We start from the raw sequence: 22,554 nt of genomic DNA on the forward strand, positions 1-22,554 counted from the left end.
TAAATTTTGTTAGCTGCTACAAATTTATCGTTTAGTTCAAGCAACCATGTACCATATTCTTCTTAACATTAGATGTTAACAACTTTGTAAAATGATTGCAAATCTCATAGACAATAATGGGGTATCATTTTTTGAAGTTTCTTTTCCTGGATAACTTGTAGAATTGAACATTCTTATGTTAAGTGTTGAAACCAGGTGTGGTTGTGCATGCTTAGGAACTGGGGATGTAGTTCAGTGTGAAGGTCCTGGGTTTGATTCCTAGTACTACAAACATAATTAAGATTTGTTTCCCTTTTTGTTCATTTTGTATTTCTCATTTCACATTGCTTTATCAGAGGTCTTCGTTTAGGGCGTGAGTGTTTGTCCTGTTAGGTGTGTTGCAAATACCTTCTCTCAATCTGTTTTCTTACTATACAGATTATAATATTATAAAATTATAAACTTTACCTTTATGGTACCTTCATTTCGTATTTTGCTTAATAAAGATCATTTCTAGGAAAAACCAGTGTGTTCTTATATTTTCTTCTGTGTTGGTGTCTGCAAGCGCTCTAAGTTCTTGGAGTAGGGAGGACAAAGAGAGGATGAAGAAAATACAGACAAAAGCTGGGATCAGGTGGCCTTCTCCAGATGGGAAGGAAGAAACTGACTGTCCACCCCCCGCAGTGTGTTTATTTGTGCACGCGTCATCAGTGCCCCGTGCTTAACTAACTCCCCGCTGGCCAGTGTGCTCCCGTGTGCTTCTAGCACTCCATGCTCTTGGGGAACTCCTGTTTAGGCACTTGTGCTTTCAGCTCCACATGTGTGAACCATCACTAGCTCAGCCCAACACTCCTGGTTTATGCATAGTTTTAACCTGTTAATCATCCATGAATTTATTTTGTTAGCTTAAAGTATAAATATTAATATGCATTTTTCTTTAATAGGTAACAGTTTTTCTCAAAAATCACTTAGTAGTCCATTCTTTCCTGACAGTTTGAAAAATCAGTAGTAATTTTTAATTTAATTTTAAAGAGGATAAAACCAAGGAAAATAAAACCAATCAAAATAAACCAGTGTAAGTGATACAGCACTTCAAAAACTTACGAAATCAATAGTAGTTACCATAATGCCTTTTGTTGTCTTCAAAATAGCTGCAGATACCTTTGGACATAGTAAAATCGAACAGAACAGAATAGAATAGAAACAATAAAAACAAAATAATGAATGCAATAAAGGACTTCAAAACAAGCCAATAGTAAATCAAAAACAGCTACCATGATATGTTTTGCTATCTTTTAAATAGCTGCTCATGCCATCAGATTTAATATAATCAAACGAAACAAGAGAAAATAAAACAACCTAATAAAACAATGAAAATGATAGTTTCCAGGTGGGATGGCATTACTGGTGAGGCCTTGTTCTCTCCCTCTGCAGTCTGCGAATGGCGCTGACTCACACAGAAAAGCTTCGGTCTGGCTGTCCCCTCTCTGGCAGCAGCCCGCACATCAAAATCAGTAATAATATGAGAGATGAAAGGTTATAGGAAATGTTACTTTTCTTTTCATGCAAGGAGGATGTGAAACTTTTTTGGTAGCAGAAATTGAACTCAGGACCTTGGCGCTTGCCAGGCAGCACTGTGCTGCTGAATTATATGCCTAGCCTGAGGATGTAGATTTTAAGAAAAAGTCCAACAATGCAGAGCACAGTTTTGTAGAAACGGATGAAAGTGGGTTGCCGTGGGAACTGTCGTGATATATTGGATAATATTAAATGTGTAGGTGGCATGGAATAAGGATATACATAGGACAAATATGTATGGTACTTCTATAAATATTAAGCATAGTGAGCCACTGTACTTATATGGTGCAAAATGACCTTAAGAAAGTCGTGAGCTTTTAAAAAAAAGATTTATTTTGATTTTTTGACTGTGTCCCAGGAGTCATCATTGGCCATTATAAAGAAAAATTTTTGCATGAGCCATTTTGGGTTAACATCAAGTTTATAAGTGTACCTCTCATGTTTAATCATAGCTTGTATGTCTAATGACATTAAAATACAAAAATCATTTTCAATTATAGAAAAATCTGGATCTCTGATAATGTGCAAATTGTGATTCAAGAAAGAGACTACCAAGTATACAAAGTACACATCCAGAGGATAAAGATTTTCTAGAAAATTGGAAATGTGTAGAGAAAGTGGTTATGGTGTGTACTCTTATTGGACTAAATTTGAAATGTTTTGGAAATGGGGATGTCAGTATTAAAATTATTAACCTGTAACATAGTCATTAAAATTGAAAAGTATTGTTTTATTGTTTTCTGACTTTTCTTTCCTACATCTCTATCTTTCTTTTTTCTTTTGTTTCAGATCACACATCCGTTGGTGGTCTAGGAGACAGTTTTTATGAATACTTGCTGAAAGCGTGGTTGATGTCAGATAAAACAGACCATGAGGCAAGAAGAATGTACGATGATGCTATTGAGGTGATTATTGTCAGATTATTTTCCTTCTTAACATACTAACTATATGATTATTTGATAGTGGCTAGACAAATATAATTATTTTGTTGTACTCAGGAATACATACTATATGTAACGTTTTTATTAGCTAGATTCACTATATAGTTTGTATCTTTTTTAATAGATAATCTTTATATTTTATTTGTGACAGAGATTATTGAAGGAAGAGTTTAGTATTAATATATTTATGAAAATGTATCTTAGGTACCTTTAGTTAATGTCTACAGAAACTGGGAAACTTCTGACTTTACATACATTTGCACAAACACTGTCTTTCAAATGATCATTGAACCTATACTTGAGAACTGTGTGGGTAAATAATAGTGGCAGCACACTTACACAGTACTTCCACATAGCACACCTGGTTCTCACCCTCTTTCTGAATGAAGTTAATTCACATGAGAACCCTGATGTGCAGTGGGGTTAAGTAATGTGTTGAAGTCACTTAGGTGGTGAATGATGGGTCCAGGAACTGAACTGTCTGGCTGCAGAGGTTGCTGTCTTAATTACATTGTTTTGTATTTATCCTCATATCACAGTTTGCAACAGTTTAAACTTGAAACAGTAGTCACTCTAAGAAGAGACAAGGGAATTTGTAGGCTCAAACTGTAAAAGAGAAAGTATATTAATAATTTATTAAGCCAGGCGTGGTGGCTCATGCCTATAATCCCAGCACTTGGGAGGCAGGCAGAAAGATTGTTGCGAGTTCGAGACCAGCCTAGGCTACAAAGTGAGCTCAAAGCCAGCCTGAACTGTATAGCGAGACCCTGTCTCAAAAAAGACCAAAAAAAAAAAAAAGCCAGTTTCCCTGATCCACTATAAACCCACATCTCTGGTGAATTTAATAATTTCTCTGCTGTATTTTGTATAGCAGTACTGTTCTAATATAGTCATTAATCAGTTTTTAACATTAAAGGTTTTTTGCAATACTTACTTTTTTTAGAGTCCTAATCATGTTTTAAGAACATACTGTTTTTTAAAATTTATGAAAATTTGACTTTGTGGCACAGAGTGCTTTGTGTGTGTTGCACGTATTTGGAGTGATATTGTTAACTAATAAATTGGAGAAAATTAAAGTATAATCAAGAATTAAATTTCAGTGCAATTTCTAAAACTTTTTTATGAAGTCTTAAATTTTGAAAATTTGGCAAGTATCTTTGTTATTAAAATTTAAACCTAGAAGTACTTACGATCCAAGGAAAGTCATTATCTAGGCAAAATTACATATGAAGGTTCTTAGAAATGTAGGGTTGAACATAGCTCTCGTCATTTCCACTAGACTTTGGGCTCCATTAAAGGCAGGGGTTAATTTGTCATTGTCTCAGCACTTAACGCAAATCCCAAAACCTAATAGGTATTCAGTAAATCTTTGGTAAATGAATTGCATATATTATTTTTATTTTTGAGCAAATATCATTTGTCATAGAGTCTTTTTTTTTCTTCATAGTTTGCTTCTTTTTGTAATAGTCTTAATCTAGAACTATTTTTCTTTAATTCTTGCCAAAAGAGAAATGAAATTGTTGTATTTGTTATTACTTTTCTAATTGTATATGTTTTGAAAGGTATACTATTCTGAAAGTTAATCTTGTAACTTAAAATTATTTTCTATGGATCATCTGCCATATAAGCTTTGAGCCATATAAATCTTAGCATTTATTTTATACAGCCTGTTTGTATTAAGTCTTACTGAACTAAGTATTTTTTAATAAGTTGGTTAACTTTCATTTTGAGGCATAATGTCATGTATGTAATTTTTGTAATATTAGTTTATCTTTAATAACTATTCTGTTAAACAATATGATCAGACTATAAAATAAATAGCATATTGAATACTCAGATAATCTAGGAATAGCAATTTACGATTCATTCTAATTTAAATCATTTCTAAAATTTGCCTTTGAGCTCTTTAATTTCAGTTACCATCCTCATCCTGCCTTCTATTCTTTGAAATTTTTGTATCCATGGTTCCTATATGTTTTTCTTAGTTTTAGGTTTTGATTAAATCTGTGTTTAGTTTTAATTTTTAAAATAATGAACAAGAATAAGCCTTGTTAGAGGTCCTTTGGGAACAAGAAAACAATTGGTGAAATTTTTAGTTAAAGATTCATTGTTACTTTTTCTTAAGATTCAACAGTTTTATATAAGTTGAATGCTTAGGTATTTGTTGTTGTTCCAGAGAGCATAGGCCCATACAAGTGGTTTTGAGTGTTCCGAAGTAAATTACTGGTAAAAGCCCTCTCTTTACCTACTGTTTACCTTAGTCCTAGTAAGTTCACAAGTATATGCTTGAGTATCTTCTAAGAATAACCTGGTAATATTTTTGTTGTTTTGAGCAAAACTACAAAATAATAAAAATACTATATGAAAATGTATAACAAGGCCATGGATATTACTCTTTAGGCGGTTACTGAGTGAGTACCTTGTATGTAGAAAACCTGCTAGCATCACAAGAATGAAAAGCATTGTCTCCCTGTTGAAGAGATTAATTTTTTAATATGTGCATCAAAGTTTTATGGATAGAAGAAAACAAAAAAAAAAATTTAAAATTCAGTCGTAGTCCCTTGTCATTTGGTTACCAACTACCTCCCATTCCCTAATAGGTCAAATACCATTAGCACTATAGATTTATAAAATTTTGTTATAATTAAACATTTATTGAATCCATGGTACCTGATAGACCTTCTGGAGTATAAGACAATGAATAAGAGATAGTCACTACAATTCTGTAAAACTTACTATTATGGAGAATATAGACTACTGAGCTTGTCAGAGAGCAGCCTCCAATAAAAAATGTGGATTGACTCTTGAAAGAAATACTTTATTTTATTATTAGAAAGAAAATTGTAGTCACTAAGCATATTGAATACTTTCTACCAAAGAGAACTGAATTAATGCAGTTTCTTATACTTTTCCATAGAAGTACTTCACATATAGAGAACTGATTCATAGTCTCCCAAGCAAAGCCTAAAATCATAAACCAAAGAAGCAAAGCTTTCAGAGAAATCTTAAAATGTATTGTGATTCTTGTAGTCTGCTTTTTATTGTATTGAAATTTAATATAAAATACTTCACTGTCACCATGTCTTCGTTAATGAAATTGACATGGCCCCTCTTACTCAAGCAATAGCAAACAAAACAGATTTCTTTATTTAAGGAGTAAGGGACTAAAGAATTAAGGAATAAATATTTAACTTTCAACCAGATCCGAAAGTTTTATAATGTATTAGGTGACTAACTAATGGTGTCTTTTTAAGTACTTTGGCAAGTGGCACAGTTATACGGCAAATGAAGAACCATTTAAACTAATTATTGAAAATCACATCTTAATGATATGGCTATTCCTCCTATTCAGATTTTATTGTATGAAATAGAAAATGGATTAATGAAGATTTTGTCTTACAACTTCTTGTTATGGTTTTAGTTGACTGATTATAAATTACAAGTGGACAAAGGCTGTGATGGGTGATGTTGTGTAGAATGTTGCTCTATGCCAAAACACTCTTTTTCCCCCTTGAGTAGTGGTTGGGATATTTCTTTCATTTGTATACAGTTTGATCACTATTCCAAAATTTTCTTATTGTAAATTAAATCTCCCAGTTTGAAAAAGTTACTGTTTTATAGGATATTACTAATTTTTGTGACAACTGGAAATACATGTTTGAACACTAAATGGTTTGATTCTAAAATTTTGATTTTCTTCTCTTTCTTGTAGGCTATAGAAAAACATCTTGTTAAGAAATCCCGAGGAGGTCTTGTCTTCATTGGAGAGTGGAAGAATGGGCACTTGGAAAAGAAGATGGGGCATTTGGCATGTTTTGCTGGGGGAATGTTTGCCCTAGGAGCGGATGGTTCCAGAAAGGATAAAGCTGGTCATTATTTAGAGCTAGGGGCAGAGATTGCACGTACATGCCATGAGTCATACGACAGAACCGGTAAGAATGTTGTTAATAAGGCAAATAACTTAGTAAAAATAATCTCTAATTATAAAAATGTGAGTTAAAAAGAAAATTTGTAGGTACTAGAATACAATATCGTATAAGTCATTTTCTTAAGAAATTTAATTTTAGAAATGTGTTTTTCGATCTGCATATTTTTCCTTTCTTTTTTTTTTTTTAAAGTAGTACTAGGGATTGATTAAAACCAGACCCTGCTCATTGAATTACATCCCCAACCTTTTTTTTTTTTTTTTTTTTTTTTTTTTTAAATTTAATTTTGAGGCAGGCTCTCTTAATTTGGTCTGGGCTCAAACTTGCAATCCTCTTGCTTCAGCTTCCTAAAGTGCTTGGGTTCCTGGCGTGCATCATCGCATCCAGCTCTGGCATCAGAAATTCTGAACTCTGCTACTTTTTTTTTTTAATGATTTAAAAGTAATTATCTTAAAGACAAAAGCTAGACTATTTGGAGATGTAAGGAATAGCATTATTTTTGTAAAATAATCATTTAAGCCATTCATTTCAGCTTCTATAAAGCCAGTTACTTAAAAAAAAACACAAAATTGACTGACTTAGGTTACACTGTCTTGGTTATATGGTAGTGAAGATAAGAATAACCAAATAACTGTAGTGGTTATGTGGCTGATTGGTAGTTTGTTTTTTACTCAGTTCATTAGTAGCTCTTAGAGTTGTTCGTGCCTTTTACTACAAAAGATCCTTTTTCAGTGCTTTTAGAAAATAGATAATACTTTCCAAACTTCATTTATCTTTACTTGGAAAATGAAATTGTTTTTAATGGTGTCAAAAATTGATTCCTGGAAAGTGAAAAAAATTTACTCATTTTTAAAGAATAGGTTTGCATACAGTCAAGTACGTATTCCTTGTGTATTTGTTATCAAAATTTCGTGAAAGAAAACGACAATTTTTTTCAAAGCCTAAAGGGACTCACTAGAGGTACAGAAACAAGGTTCAGCATTGGACTAGACTGTCCAGAGTTTTCTGTCTTCACAGATAGCCATTTCTGTATTAATACAATGAGTAATGAGTTCCCTGAAATCATAAGAGGTACAAATTTATGTGTTTTTTTCAAAAGTATTATTCTTTCTTTAAAATAACTGCATTTCTGTTTGAGGGTTAATTTGTTCTTAGGTACTGTGACACAAATAATATTAGCTTAATAATTTATGCTAATTCATAAGTCTGACAAGTTACTTTTATGCAGTAAGGAATTGAACTTTTGATAAAACTAACCCTTCAGTTTTCTTATTAATAAACTCAGTGGTTACATTTCTTAAGATATATTTATATATAGGTCAAATGAACCCTGAGGCGAAGTTCTTTTAGGGTAGTGTAATGTTGGTATCTAATATAGATAAAGTCCAGTGATCTGTCTTACTAATAGCAACTAAATTATAATGTGATGAGAAGAAGTATCAATTATTGTCTTGGTTACTTTTCTCTTGTTGCTAGGACAAAATATCTGACACCGTAGATTAGGAAAAGAAGGGTCTATTTATTTCACAGTTTGTAGAGGTTTCAGTCCATAATGAGCTGGCTCCAAGGTAGGGTGACATGGCAGTTCATGACAGTTCATGGTGGCAGCAGATACCAAGAGCAAAAGGGGCCAAAGGGAGGAGCAAGCCTCTTTCCCTCCCTTGTATCCCAACCGGCCCTAGGGTGGAAGTGGCATTCACACTGCCAATCCTAGCACTAGACAGTGAACCAGTCACAAACTCTAAATTTAGCTGCCTTTGAAAGCCTCTCCCACCATAAAGGAAGGCATGATGCTTTATGGGAAAATTCGGACATAAACCATTACAGTTATAGATATAAAAACTTAGATAAAACTGCTAAAACCTTGAGTACTAGAATGGATATTCAATGTTTATATTAGGTTTGTTGCTTTATAGGTTTTGACTGTGTATCAAAAAAATAGATCTAAAACAGTAGAATTTAATGTGGCAGATAAACTGAAATATAAATATAGAAATATTATAATTAATCATTTATTCCATCAAACATAGACTTATATGCTGTACGTTGTATTGAATGCTTACAGATTAAAGTGTTAAAAGGTATATTCCTAAGAAATTCATAGTTAGGTGAAGGCATAAAAGGGTTTGACATTACTGAGATAATGTTTTAAGTTGATTCATTTTGTAGAACAAGGACAATAAAAATAAAACAACAAAACTTATTTAATGCCCCCCATTCTTTTAGGGAAGTTAGCTTTTGCATACAAATGATTTCTTTTGTCATGTTGCAGCATTAAAACTGGGTCCTGAATCATTCAAGTTTGATGGTGCAGTGGAAGCCGTAGCTGTCCGGCAGGCTGAAAAGTACTACATCCTCCGTCCAGAAGTAATTGAAACCTACTGGTACCTGTGGCGATTCACTCATGATCCAAGATACAGGCAGTGGGGCTGGGAAGCAGCACTGGTAAATAAGTCAACATTCATTTTATCTGCAAGAATATTAAATCAGGCTCTCCTGTGGTGCCGTATGTTCTCATCCACGTTATTTCATTTTGAGTGACTCTAGGGCAGTTTTCATTTCTCTGATGAAGAAACCATTAGTCAGTTTAAGTTACTTGAACAGTAGAAATGAACCTTGGAGTCTTGTTTTGTTCTGTATTTAGAAATAATTTCTAGTAGTATTTACTCTTACTGAATAGCTATAGTTTCTTAAAAGGCAGTTTTTAGTAGTTATAAAATAAGTAGTTTATTTTTTATACATTCATTTATTTGTTTCACAGTTTTTGGTACTGAACCTAGTCTAGCACCTTTGAGGGAGCTATATCCCCGGCCCTTTTAAAATTTTGAAACAGGATCTTATAGGGTTATTAAGTTGTCCAGAATGGACTTGAACTTTAGATCCTCCTGCCTTAGCCTCCCAGAGACCTAGGCTTTAGGCCTGTATTTTCGTGCCTGGCTTCTAAACTATTTTCTTAACCTCTAACCACTGCAGAAAAGAAATTACCCTGAGTAGATGCCCTCTTGTTCACTTTATCTTGTGTTCTGAGTAACTCAGCAGATCACTATAAGAAGAATCAGAAAAGTGTGAAATTGTTCTGGAATGAAATTAGGAATTTTTAGAATTAATAAGGAAGCTAACTGTTCAGGAATTCCATGGCTCTCAGTTCTTGGAGAGGGAAAAATCATTAGTCTTTTATGAAAATACAGCATATTCCTGGAGAGTGTTTTTATTTTCTCAGATTTACTAGTTAGGGTAAATTGTACTAATTATGAATGTTCATATTCACAGTGCTTAATTTATGCTTTCAGTTTAGATACAGTGATTAATGATAACTGGTCCAAATAAGAATGTTACAAAGTACGTTTTAGGGCAAGATATATACCAATTCATATAAAGGAGGTGTTTCTCAGTGGCAAAATTGGATTCATTATGAGCACAGCCTGCCATACCAAGTCAGGGCGCTTACTTTACATAGTTGTTCAGAAATAAACAGTGCACACAGGCACCTTGCTCTGATACCCACCCTGCAGTAACTTGTGTTAGTTACTGCCTATTATGCTTTGTGTCTGGATGTCCCCTAAATCTCAAAAGTCAGTAGAGACTTTTTTTGGAAGGCTGAATCTTGAGTTTGGGATTGATTTGAAGTGCGTGCAGGGATTAAGAGTGATTGCTGGATTGGCCCCACCCGAGTCCTAGCAGTTTGGATAAGATAAAAGGAGCAGAAAGAGGCTTGTTTCCTCCTCCTGTGCTTGTTACTTCTGCTGTCTTCTGCCTCTGCCATGTGGCACCCTGCCTTGGAGCCAATGGATATGGACTGAAATCTTTACAAACTGTGAGCTAAATAAACCTTTCCCTCTTTAAACACGTGGTATTGGATATTTTGTCCCAGCCACAGAGAAGAATAACTAAGACACCGCTGAAGTGTTTTCCTACGGAAAGTGGTGATAGACCTTTGTTTATATCAAACTCCTTCAGATCCTTTTTTTTTCCTTTCCATTCCACCTTACTGTGAGAATCTGTTATAGAAATGCTAAGTTTTTCAAAGGGCAAGGAACTGCTGAAGGCTTGTTCATTGGACAAGAATCTATTTATAGTCCATAAATTGGTGAGTTTTGGAGACTACCTCAATCTAGGAGTAATGTAATAACTTTAATACTTTTATGTCTTTTGTCATTCAGACCTAGATTAACTCTTGTGGACTTTAACTACAGGAGACTATTAATAGAAGCAAGATGATTACACAGAATAAGAACAGATACAGCATTTTTGATGTTAATATTCCTTGGTCTCCTGATGTTAAAGTTCAGGGAACAGCTGCTAGTGAAATTCTGCAAGACGGTCCTGCCGCATTTAAGAAGACAACCAAACTGTTGCCACAGTGGTGTGGGAATGGTAAACATGCATGCAGCTGTTGTTATTAGTGGACTACTAATATTTACATAAACTGAGTAATATTTTATCTAAGAGATAGACTTAAAAAGTAGTCCTCTAATGAATCTGTTTGACTTGAATGTACCCTAATGATTCAAAAAGAATGATCTAAGTTAGATACCTGTATTAGGAAAACATAAGACATGATAGAGAGGTGAGAGAGTTTTATTAGCAAGAGTAACACTTTTCAATAATTGGAGTACATAGACTTCTCATATAACAGCCTACCCGTTAAACGACTTTTCGCTCTTAGGATCTGCCACTCAAATTATGCAACCTGTCTTTTTATTTTTTTGTACAGTTCTATACATGTTGTTTATAGAGCCTCTGTGTCTTTTGTGTGTTAATACTCCTTGTTTATAAGTACTATAATTTTTGCTGATTACACTATAGTTTTATGTTCTGTTGTACATTGCAGTACTGCATGTAAGAGTTACGAAAATAAAAGTAAAATCATCACATTGGAGTTTCCTTTGACCATTTCTTTGTTTCAAATATTGTACATACCATACACAATTCCTCATTTAGTGACTACTTAATTTAATGACCTAGTCATAGGACTGAAATTTGGTCACTAAATGAGGAATATCTATATTTTCATTTGATACTACATTATCCTTAGGTTTAGAAAATAACTACTATAGTATTCTGCAGTCAAATTTTCATACAAATTTCTATGCACTTTTGATTGTGATTCTTGTCTTTAAAAACTCAAAATCCATGGAAACAATTGTTTTCTCTGATCTCTTTACAGGCTATTGAAAAGTATTGCCGAGTCAGTGGTGGGTTTTCTGGGGTCAAAGATGTGTATTCCTCTACTCCTACACATGATGATGTACAGCAAAGCTTCTTTCTTGCTGAAACATTAAAGTAAGTTTTGAAATTTAAAGTTTTAAAATAAATGTTAACTTTTTTAGCTGGGTGTGGTGGCACATGATATCTGAGCACTGGCAGACTAAAGCAGGAAGATTGCAGGAGTTCAAGGCCAGGTTGGACTACATAGTAAGACCCTGTCTAAAAAAAAAGTAATTAAAAAAATTTAAAGTTAAATTTATTTTTAAACTAGTATATAAAAACATAAAAATTAATGGGTATATAAACAATGTTTGTATAGCCTCTGAGTGAATATACATTAAATATCCAATATACATATATACATTAAATATCCATCTCCACACATTTATCAGTTCTTTATGGTTACATTTCAATAATCTTTCTGTTACCTTTTAAAAATATATAGTAAGTAATTGTTATCTGTAATTATCTTACTGGACAACAGTACACCAAACCTTCTTTCTCCTAACTGTAATAGCCATTAGTCAGCTATTCTCTCTCCTCCCTCCACTCTCCTCATCCTCTTGTAACCATCGTGCCACTGTTAGCTTCCATGCTGTCACCGTTTTTAGATTCCATGTGTAAGTGAAATCATACGGAGTTTTGAATGTAAGCCCAAAATTGTCTTTTTTCTTGTTTATGCCATTTAACATACTGATTAACCTTCAGTTGTATCCATGTTTTTGCCACTGACAATTTTTTAACAGGTAAATAGTATTCCATTTTATAAATGTACCTCATTTATTTATTTATCAAAATACTTTTATTGTGGATTGATTTTTGTGTGTGATTTCTAGATGATGAATTATAAGGATATGATATGTTACACTAAATTTTATTACAAATGCCATTTTATACAATTGGATCTATAAATCTTTAGCTGCATTTCAGAAAGAATGACTTAGACTGTAAGATATATAGTTTGTCAGAGAAGGTGTTTAGTACCTTTAAATCATTTTGTTCTTTAGTGTGTTTTAGAATCACCTGGAAATCTATTAGATAGCTGTGTAGTTTTGCTAGTTGGTGAAACCTGGGATTCTGCATTGCTGACATGCTGCCTGATTATACTGAGATGCTCCCCTGGGGCAACACCTGAGCTTTCCTTTCTAGCTAACTAAATCTCCTAGGAATAATTGTGAGTTTTGATAGTACTAAATGATACATGACCATACTAGCCATCTTCCTCATATACATTAAGGAAATGTCAAAAAATCCAAAAGATAATTTAGGCTTTATACTCAAAACCCAAGTAGCCTAGACAGAAAGAAGACAGAAACCTTCCTTAAATGTGTCTACTTACCTGTAGATTTATCAAGTAGCTCTTCGTACCATCCTTTAAATTTTATATTTCTGTTTGCTGTATATCTTTACATTAATGACTCATAAGCACTTCATTTGTTCAACAACTGTTTATTGTCAAGTACGATACAGGTCACTTGGAGTTGTGTCAGGAGACAAAAAGAACCAAAATTCCTTCCAACCTTAATTTTATATTCTATTATAGTTTACGTTCTGCTATGTTGCAGTTGAAATGTACATGTCTCAAACTAAATTTGTATCCTAAATGCTGTATTATTCCAGTTTTTCTTTTACAGATGGTAGTATTTTTTTTAATCTATGTTTTAGAATTGTTGCTAAACAACTCTACTTCTCATGAATTACAAGTCTGTATGGTTCTACTTGTTATTTTTTAAAAATTTGTCCATTCTATTCCATATCTGCAGTTGATCTTAATCCAGATTTATTGATGAAATGGTTTAGAACATCTTCTCTGGTATTCAGTTTCTTTCTTACTCCTAGGTATTTTTTGTGAGTCATCCTGTGTTTAGGCATGAAGCCTATATGATAGTTCTAAGAGTACCAGAGTAGAAGACAAAATTAATAGGAGCTTTAGTTATTCACTTGTTATATTCTAGTTGAATGTACATGTAAAATAAATTTCTTTGCTTTTAAAAAAGTTTACATATCTGTAGTCTGTGAGATATGACCTAAAATATTACGTTTTGTTTTTTTAAATTTTAAGATGAGGAAAACTAAGATAATAGAAAAGAAAATTGTGTGTGCTTCAGCTAGGTTTATCTGTTATGCTACACTCTTTTCAGTGTTGGGGATACAACCACCAAGGGCTTCACATATACTTGGCAGGCACTCACTCTGCCACTCAGCTCTAGCCCTTTGCCACATATTTAAATTCTCTCTCCATACATACACATACACACATCTACATCTGCATACACTTAATGCCTATAATTTTCCTATATTTAGACATTATTTTCTGGACAGTTTTAAAGTTAGTTACTGTACCTGCATTTTGATGCTTCAACAGTAGCCTTCAAGAAAGTGGCATCACCCTATATAATCATGATGTAGTTTTCAAAGTTAAGAACTTCAACATTCATATAATACTATTTGTTATAGAATACATAATGCATTCTTGAATTTCTTCTGCTCCAAGAACGTACTTTATAATTTTTTAACGTCAGTCTAGACTCTCATACAGAATCATTTGTTGCATTGTATTACATCTGTTGAGTCTCTTTTAATCTAGAACAAAAGTAAATAAAGTAATTCAGACTAGTTGTTTTGAATATCCTATACTTAGATTTTTCTCACTGCTTTCTATAAATCATACTTAGGTTAGATATTTTTGGCATGAATGTCATGTAAGTAATGTGTGCTTACATAGATACACATGCTTATATTCTATAAAGTGCCCTATAATAATAGTTTAGCCTTTTCTTGGTAATTTTTAGTTTGATTATAGGTAAATTCAATTAAAAAGTCATGTAAACAATCTTTTCTTTTAAAATTTAATAAGCTATCTGTGGAGTGAGAACTGTATTAATATCCTTATTCCAGGGGCTGGGGATTTAGCTCAGCGGCATAAGTGCCTGCCTTGCAAGCAGGCAGTCGTGAGTTCAATCCCTGGTACCAATAAAAAGGAGAAAGACAAAAAAAAAAAAAAATCCTTATTCCAATAGGCTTTCACCCACGATTGTTAGCATCTTTTGCCCTGAAGTCAAATATTTCTATACTACTGATAAGGGAACCCTGAAATTGACTTGCATCATTTATGTGTCACTTTCCTGCTCAGAAGCTATAATTGTTCAGCAATCTTTCTAGGTTTATTTCTCTTATCTTGTAGATGCTATACTTCAGCCAACCTAATCTACATTGTGATACATAAGTAAAAAGTATTCTTTAGCATTACTTTTCTATATTTCACTGTCTCTGATAGAAATGCCTTTGCCCTTTGGCCGGGCATTGGTATGACATGCCTGAAATTCCAGCACTCCAGGAGGGTCAGGCAGGAGGATCTGCAAGTTTAGTGCCAGCCTGAACTACATAGCAAGACTTTGTCTGAAAAAAAGTTGCATTTATCCTATTAGTTAATACCTCTCATTTTAAAAGTCAGTTCACCTCTGACAGACGGGCTTTTATAATTAATTTGTAAATGCCCCCATAAGTAGAGACTTTGAGCATTTTAGCATATGCATAGGTCTAGAAAAAGATGATATGCTACCTCAGTATGTATATGGACTATATAATCTTAGTATTTTTCTCTGCCAAGTTCAGGCAGAATCTTGGCTAACACAGCAGTACTGTAGATAACCAGTGATTTATATTTTCTTTCAATAAAACATATACACTTTTGTCAGTAAAAATGAAAAAGGCCAAATAAGAAACAAAAATGATGACTGGCTAAGAAAATTGTCATATTTGAATATTCATCACTGAACTTCCTTGCAGCTGACAGTGAAAGAAAATCACATAGTGTCATACTCATCTTCGGGAGTCTGGAACACCTATTATGTTCACCAAGGAGGCAAAATTTTTAAATTATAAAATGTTTTAAGTTGCATGACTCATTATTACAAAATTTATACTATTAAAGGAACCTTATAAAACAAATCTTAAAATGCTGATATTTCTTACTGCTCAATCTAAATATCTTCAGTGGTCTTACAGAAAAAATAGTTTAATAATTTTATAAAAAATAATGACCTAATATTAAATTCAATTTAATAAAGTCATTTCTGTGAAGATCTAAATGAATCCCTCTGTAGGTTTATAATTTTTTATTATAATGGTGCAGTTTAAGGCGGGCCTGCTAACACGTGGGATACCAGCATGCTGGAAGACTAAAGCAGATTTTTAAAGCCTACCCTAGGTGAGTTAGCAGTGTAGTAAGAAGTTGTCTTAAAAAGCTGGAAGTTAGGCCTTATTAGATACAGGGATAAACCTACTGTGTAAAGATGAAGAATTCAAGATAATATTAAAGTTTCCATTGTGGTTAACTAAAGATTTAGACACTTAAGTTTCTAGAAGAAACAGGTTTTCAGAAAACTAATTCTTCTGACATATATTCCCAAAAGACAGTTACAAATATAGATCCAGCGCTCAAAGGAGTTCAGAAAGATTCTGAGTAAAAGGAGAAAAGAAAATCTCTATTTGATTCTTTGACTATGCCTCCATCTAAAAAATGAAAGAAAGTTTTAGCTTTGTTTGGCAAAATAAACACATGCATTTATCCTCCACACTTTGTTGAAAGGCATTAAAATGACTACAGAAAACTAAAAAGATAATAAAAGGGCAGAGCAATCAACAGACAAAAGATGTTAGTACATTTTTAGATGGAAACTCCCATCAAGAGAAGTTAATTTAAAGCAGGCTCTTCTGAGTACTTCAGAACACAGGGTAGGATTGAAAACTGGAATTTTTCGGGGGTGGTTTAGGCAAATAGCAGTTAAACCCCAGATCCATTCCTTCCTTATGCCTATCCTAAATGAGACTGAACCTTGTCTGACAGTGTTGAACTGCTAAGGCTGTCAATTTAGAGACAAGCACAGATGAAAGTAGACAAGGGACTGGAGGAGTACCTTCTGGGAAAATTGACTATTTCTAAAGAAAAAGAAAAAAAAAAAAAAAAAAAACTAAAGGTAACTGGCACATGAAGTTAATGACATTGTTCAAGTCTTGACTGTTTCATAAAGAAATGGGAAAATTACATCACTCTGCCAAGTTTTCCCAATTACAAGAAAGAGAAATAGGTTCTTTGGTCACTCCAAAAATTCTCTGTTCATTGGTTTTAGTGAAATAACAGTGAATGAAAATCCCTTTAAACTAACAGAAACCATGAAACTGAAACTCCTGGGAGCAGTTCTCTAGTAATAGCTGTGGGTTATTTAATATCTATTTAGATTCTCAGTAGTTGTATCCTGTAACCTAAGTCATTTCTCCTTCAGAAACTTTGAATATTATTTTGTAGCATTGACCTAGGCTTTCACTGAATCTCAGCTTAGTTGATACCCATTTATTTATGGGTCTGACAGAAAAGTGTACATGATTAGGCTACATTTCAACTATATTTTTTGAGTTTGTGTATTTCAGGCATTAAATAGCTAAGAAAAATCAGAGGTAGATTGGTAACATAATCATCTCATTAAATTAATTATTAAAGGAAGCAAAGGGAAGTAGCATGAAACAAAACTACATTTACGACCACAGTTTGCCTACTTTCACTAATAGGCAGAAATTGTATGTGTGCCTCTGTGTATCTTATTTGTATGCTTTATTTTCTATGTCTTAAAATTCAAACTTTGAATATAATGGTATAATTCTAACTCACTGTAAAAATATGTGAAGAATCTTAAATTCAGTCGTGTGCTGCTTAATGACTGGGATATATTTTGAGGTATGTGTTATGCAAACATCACAGAGAGTATGTAAGCAAATGTAGGTGGTATAGCCTATTCACATGTTGGTTGTATGTTATAGATGCTTACTTGTAGGCCACAAACTGTTTCAGCATTCCACTGTAGTGAATACTCCAGGGCAGTGATGGCGAACCTTTTAGAGCTTTTAGTTTACAAAGAGCCTGCTGTGGCACATGTGCCATAGATTTTGACACCACTGCTCTAGGCAGTTGTAAACCAGTGGTGTTTGTATATATAAACATAGAGACGGTACAGGAAAAATATGGTGTAAAAAATAAAAATGGTAAAATTGTAGACAGCACGTATCATGAATGGAGCCTGTAGGACTAGAATTGCTTTGGTAAGACAGAAGTAAATAGTGAGTTACTGTAAAGGCTCAGACAGTGGTGTGCACCTGTGCCTGTGCGCTGCAGTGGGTAGGCAGAGCTTTGTACTGGTGCTCAAGTCAATCATCCCAAAAGTGAGCACCAAATGACAGTGTTTTTTCTAAACTAAAACCTCGGTATTCAGATTTAATTGCAGTGTTGGCCCTTTCCAATAAATAAGTCAGGTTCGAATTGTTGTTTGGGCACTCGGCTCCTAAAGTTTGCCATCACTGGTCTAGGACATCACGATACACCACTGTATTAATGCTGTACACTTAGGCCACATTACATATTTTTTAAAAGTACTTTTCAACTGTTAACTTTCACTAACTGTAATTTCTTTAAACTTTCTAATTTGTTCAAGTATTTTGACTCATTTGTAATAACTGGCTTAAGGCACACATGTATATAGCTGCAAAAGTACTATTTTTATTTATATCCATATATCTGTTAAATGTCATGCATGTTTATATGTCTGTCACCAATATAAAAATGTTACTTGTGGTTCATATATACATTAACACTTGTTTTTTTATTGTTTTTTGTTTATTGTTATTTATTTATTTTTTATTGTTTTGGTTTTATAATTATTAAAAATATTTTTAAATGAATTAATATTATTAGTCATTTAGGGAAGATAATTCAATTGGATCCTTACTAAATGTCAAAATGAATTTCACATAGAGAAAAGCATTAAATATTAAAAAAGGAATGGGAAATCACTTAAAAATTGAAAGTTTTTTTTCCCAAAACTGGGATAAAGATGGTGTTATGGTTTGTGTCTAGATGTCCCCCCAACACATCATGTGGCCATAGGCCTTTTTCAGAGGTGGCTGAATCTACAGTGTGTGATACTGGGATTAAGGGTGTGTGATTAATAAACCAGCCCACTGATTGTTTGACATAGAATAAGGGTATGAGCACCTCACCCACCCTGGGGTTTGTAGCCTTCTTACAATATAAACTGCAAAAAAATCTTGTCTTCCTGCTTTGCTTGCTTGCTTTTACTGTTCTCCACCACCATCAACTGTTGCCCCTCTTCTGGGTGCTATCCTGCCAATTATGAACTGAAAAGTATACAAACTATGAGATAAACCTTTACTCTTTAACTTTGGGTGTTGAGTATTTTTTCTCAGCAAGGTGAGAAAAGTAACAAGACAGATAGCATTCTGTAGAAACCATAGGAGAAAAGACAGAAAATTTAATTTCATAAAAATAGAAAACATCTACCAAAAAAACCCACAAAAATATACACTGGGATACCGGGTAAACAATGGATTAATTTTTATTAAAATTAAAAATTATTGAGGAAAAATAGCGAATATTAAATTCTTTTAATTAGGTAAAAATTCTGGGCAAAGAAATGGCTAACACATGAAACATGAATTATTGATCCACTTGAAGAAAAAAGTGAACAATATAAATGACTAGATATCATGTTTTACTATCAGAATTTTATAGTTTATGTCTTGCTTTTGTTAAGGAACTAGTCACTTTCAAATCCGAGTGAGTGTATGTCATTTGATATGGAGGATGAAAATTGTTTGAAGGGATCCTACTAAAATAACATAGTACACTTTCAGTTTGCCTCCATAGTCCTGACACTTGCCCTACAAGTATGTTCCCCTGGTTAAGATAGAGAATGGAAAAGGGTGTACCTCTCTTCAACATTGTTGGCATTTGTTGCTGTCATACTGAATAATTAGGATTCAGTATTGCATTTACCTTTTGGTTACATATCTAGCATTGTCTGAACAAAATCAAATCGAATCAAATGTGTAAACATCTGCTTCCTCTATAATGTGTTTTAAGAAATCTTACTCTCAGGGGCTGGGGATTTAGCTCAGCAGCATAAGTGCCTGCGTGGCAAGCAGGCAGTCGTGAGTTCAATCCCTGGTACCGATAAAAACGAAAAAGACCAAAAACAAAAAAAAAAAGAAAGCTTACTCTCCAGTTATAGTTTATTAAAGCAGTTCTTGATGTATTTTTTAGAATTTTGGGATGATATATGCAAGCATAAAAATATATTTATACTGTAAGTTATTTTAGTAACCTTTTATCCTCTAGAAAGGATCATACATTCTTACTCTCTGAAATGTGCGTTTTTCATGTTATCTCTACCTAAAAAATGTATCCATATTGACAGAGGTCCAGTAAGGAATAAACAATGTAAGTGAATGTCCATATACATATATATTATCTGCAGCCATCATTTATATATGTATACATAAACATATATACAGTTCACATACATACATCACTCCTTGTGCGAATATAAATATTGGTTTAATTTCTGTAATTAAAATGGCTAATTCACAGAGCATATCAATTTAAGTTATGGTAACTAAGCAAAATTAACAGCGTTGACTCTTCGTAAAACTTCACAGAAAACTCTGAAAGTTCAGGGGAGAAAAAGTGTCATTTAGGAAATTAATTGGAAATGTTTAGAATCAAAGAGTATTCTGAAAACTATGGAAATAGGTTTGTAGGACCTGATGGTGTGAGATAAAGTTTGAGTGGGCAGGTCTTTTTTTTTTCCTTTCTAAAGTCAATATTAAAGTATTATATTTTGAATCTTAAGTGATTGAAAGTGAGCCCTGAAGCAACAGAATACATCACACAATTTTTTTTTCATGTAGGTTCACACTGGCAAAAAGTTTATAAAACAGATTCTTAGGAAATTAAAGGGAATACAAGTTTTAGGTGAGAGCTTTGTTATCGATCTAAGTAAACGGTGATCAAACTATAGAAAAAATATAGTATGTGAAAAAATTATCCAATAAATGCATTTTGTTACTGCCTGATATGTGCCAGCTTTTGTATACTAGGGATGTATCCTTGAGTATAATGGAATAATTCTGACATCAAGGAGTTTACATCCTAAAAATCGCATCTGTACTTCCCAAACTTGTGATAGTTATGTCTTGAGAATCTGTATGTGAAAGTCTGCCTTATTTGTGTCATTTGTAATCTCTTTAATAGTCTCTTCTCTTTCCCTGCTTTCTCTTCATCACTATCACCACCTGATATAGGAGTGTGTGTGTGTGATCTCTCTTTGAAGTAAAATACAAGCTTCATGAGCTCAGAGTCTCTTCATTTTAACTATTCTGATCTTCGTAGCGTCCAGCCCATGACACTTAACACATACATATTGAATTTGTTGAATAAGTTTGTTAGATAAGGGAAGAAAAGGTTGGGTGTTTGCATCTTTCTCTGATCACTGCTAAATAGTAGTTTTTACTTGTATAATTTTATTATTTGCTGGTATATTTTTAAGGCATTTCCTGATCATCCTATGTAAATTTCTATATTGCTCCATTACTATTTGTCATTTTTTCCTACTTTTCTTCATAGTATGTGCCTTATTTTTACAAATCGTGTGATTTCCTTAAACACTCCTCAACTAAAATATAAACTCCAGAGAGCTTACAGGCTTTTTGTATATTTTGGTTATCATATCCCCATCATCTGTAATGAGGCTACACATATATTAAATGTATATCAAAGAAAGGACTGAATCATGTTATTCCAAATAAAACAGCATTAAAAATTGCATTTTAGAAGGCCATGCAAAAGTAGGGATGGGAAAGAGAAGAGAATAATAGACCTTCCTAATTTCCTAATGGGAGTTTAGGACTTGATTTTAGAACTCATTTAATACCTGCCGGCCAAAAAGTTTATAAAGCAAGGAAAAAGAGGACTGAGTTAAGATGTGAAAACTGGAAGAGTTGGGGCCATAGATTTGTTTTCAGCAGAGTCAAAGGTTCAGGTACCCATAAAGGAAAAAACAAATGGCACAAGCTAACTCTCGTTAGGAATTATATAAAGCTGGAAGAGCTACAGAAATGGCTCTCCAGCTTGAGCATACACCTACGATTTTTAAACTACAGATTTCTTGTTCTGACATGTCTTATCAGTAGACCTAGAACAGGAGTGAGAGTTGGCATTTCCAACAGATTTCTGGATCTGTTTTGCGGTCCAAAGAGCAGACACTGATAATTACTGGCCTTTCAGTCTTTATCAGACATTTGTGGAAGCCACAAGGTCTCAGGAAATAACCATGACAAAACAGCCAGCACACCATAAAATTGGTGGTAAATCACAGTTTCACTGTTCTGTTCACGTCATCCAGTCTCTTCTAATTGAGTCTAGGCGAGGACCAGAACGAGAGTTTCTACTTTGTTTTGTTTACTCCTTAGGACCTGTCGCAATTCGATGCGTCATTTAATTATAAGCAAATTTTTCAGTTTTAAAACTGCTTGTTTTAAACATCATCTAGTGATTTATTGCTGTTTATCTTTTCCATTGAAAGTATGTACTATTTGTATCCGTTTTCTGTTTTGTTTCGTCTTTCTTTAAATAAAATTTAAAAAAAAAAAAAACTGTTTTGAAATATCCTTGCCAGTTTCTTTGACTACACTAGAGGGAGCTATAACCCAAATTATACAGTGTAGAAATAACATACAAATGTTATTTCCCTTTTCCATTTTGGGCTATTACTTTTTAAAAAAATTTTATTGAAATACTTTAAGTGTATAATGCATTGTACTTTGATAAATGTTTAAACCTGGATAACTGCCCATCAAGTCATATGTTGCATAATGATATTTTTGTCAGTAATAGACCAGATATTCATCAGTGGTTCCTTAAATTATTTCAGCTAGTGACACTGAAGCCATCATGGTTTGTCAGTATTCTCTGTAGTATTGTAATATTCTTCAGTGAGGAAATAAATTAACAGTGCTCACCTCTAAACACATCCCCAATGTTAAGTGATATAGGACTTCTTATGGGACATTTT

General features: G+C 33.4%; 1 protein-coding gene across 7 annotated transcripts in view; it reads left to right on the forward strand.

The window, feature by feature from the left end:
• Positions 1 to 22,554, forward strand: part of Man1a2 (mannosidase alpha class 1A member 2) — a 156,611-nt gene that overhangs the window by 124,279 nt on the left and 9,778 nt on the right. For all 7 annotated transcript variants that reach the window (XM_063256235.1, XM_063256229.1, XM_063256248.1 and 4 more), the window contains 4 exons: positions 2,347 to 2,462; positions 6,211 to 6,430; positions 8,697 to 8,869; positions 11,592 to 11,707. In XM_063256235.1, the coding sequence (XP_063112305.1) occupies positions 2,347 to 2,462; positions 6,211 to 6,430; positions 8,697 to 8,869; positions 11,592 to 11,707 (625 nt within the window). The remainder of the gene's footprint in view (positions 1 to 2,346; positions 2,463 to 6,210; positions 6,431 to 8,696; positions 8,870 to 11,591; positions 11,708 to 22,554) is intronic.

Source organism: Cavia porcellus, unplaced genomic scaffold (assembly GCF_034190915.1).
Source record: "Cavia porcellus strain 051 isolate PalLab524CR breed Dunkin Hartley unplaced genomic scaffold, mCavPor4.1 scaffold_1, whole genome shotgun sequence".
Classification (NCBI taxonomy): Eukaryota; Metazoa; Chordata; class Mammalia; order Rodentia; family Caviidae; genus Cavia; species Cavia porcellus.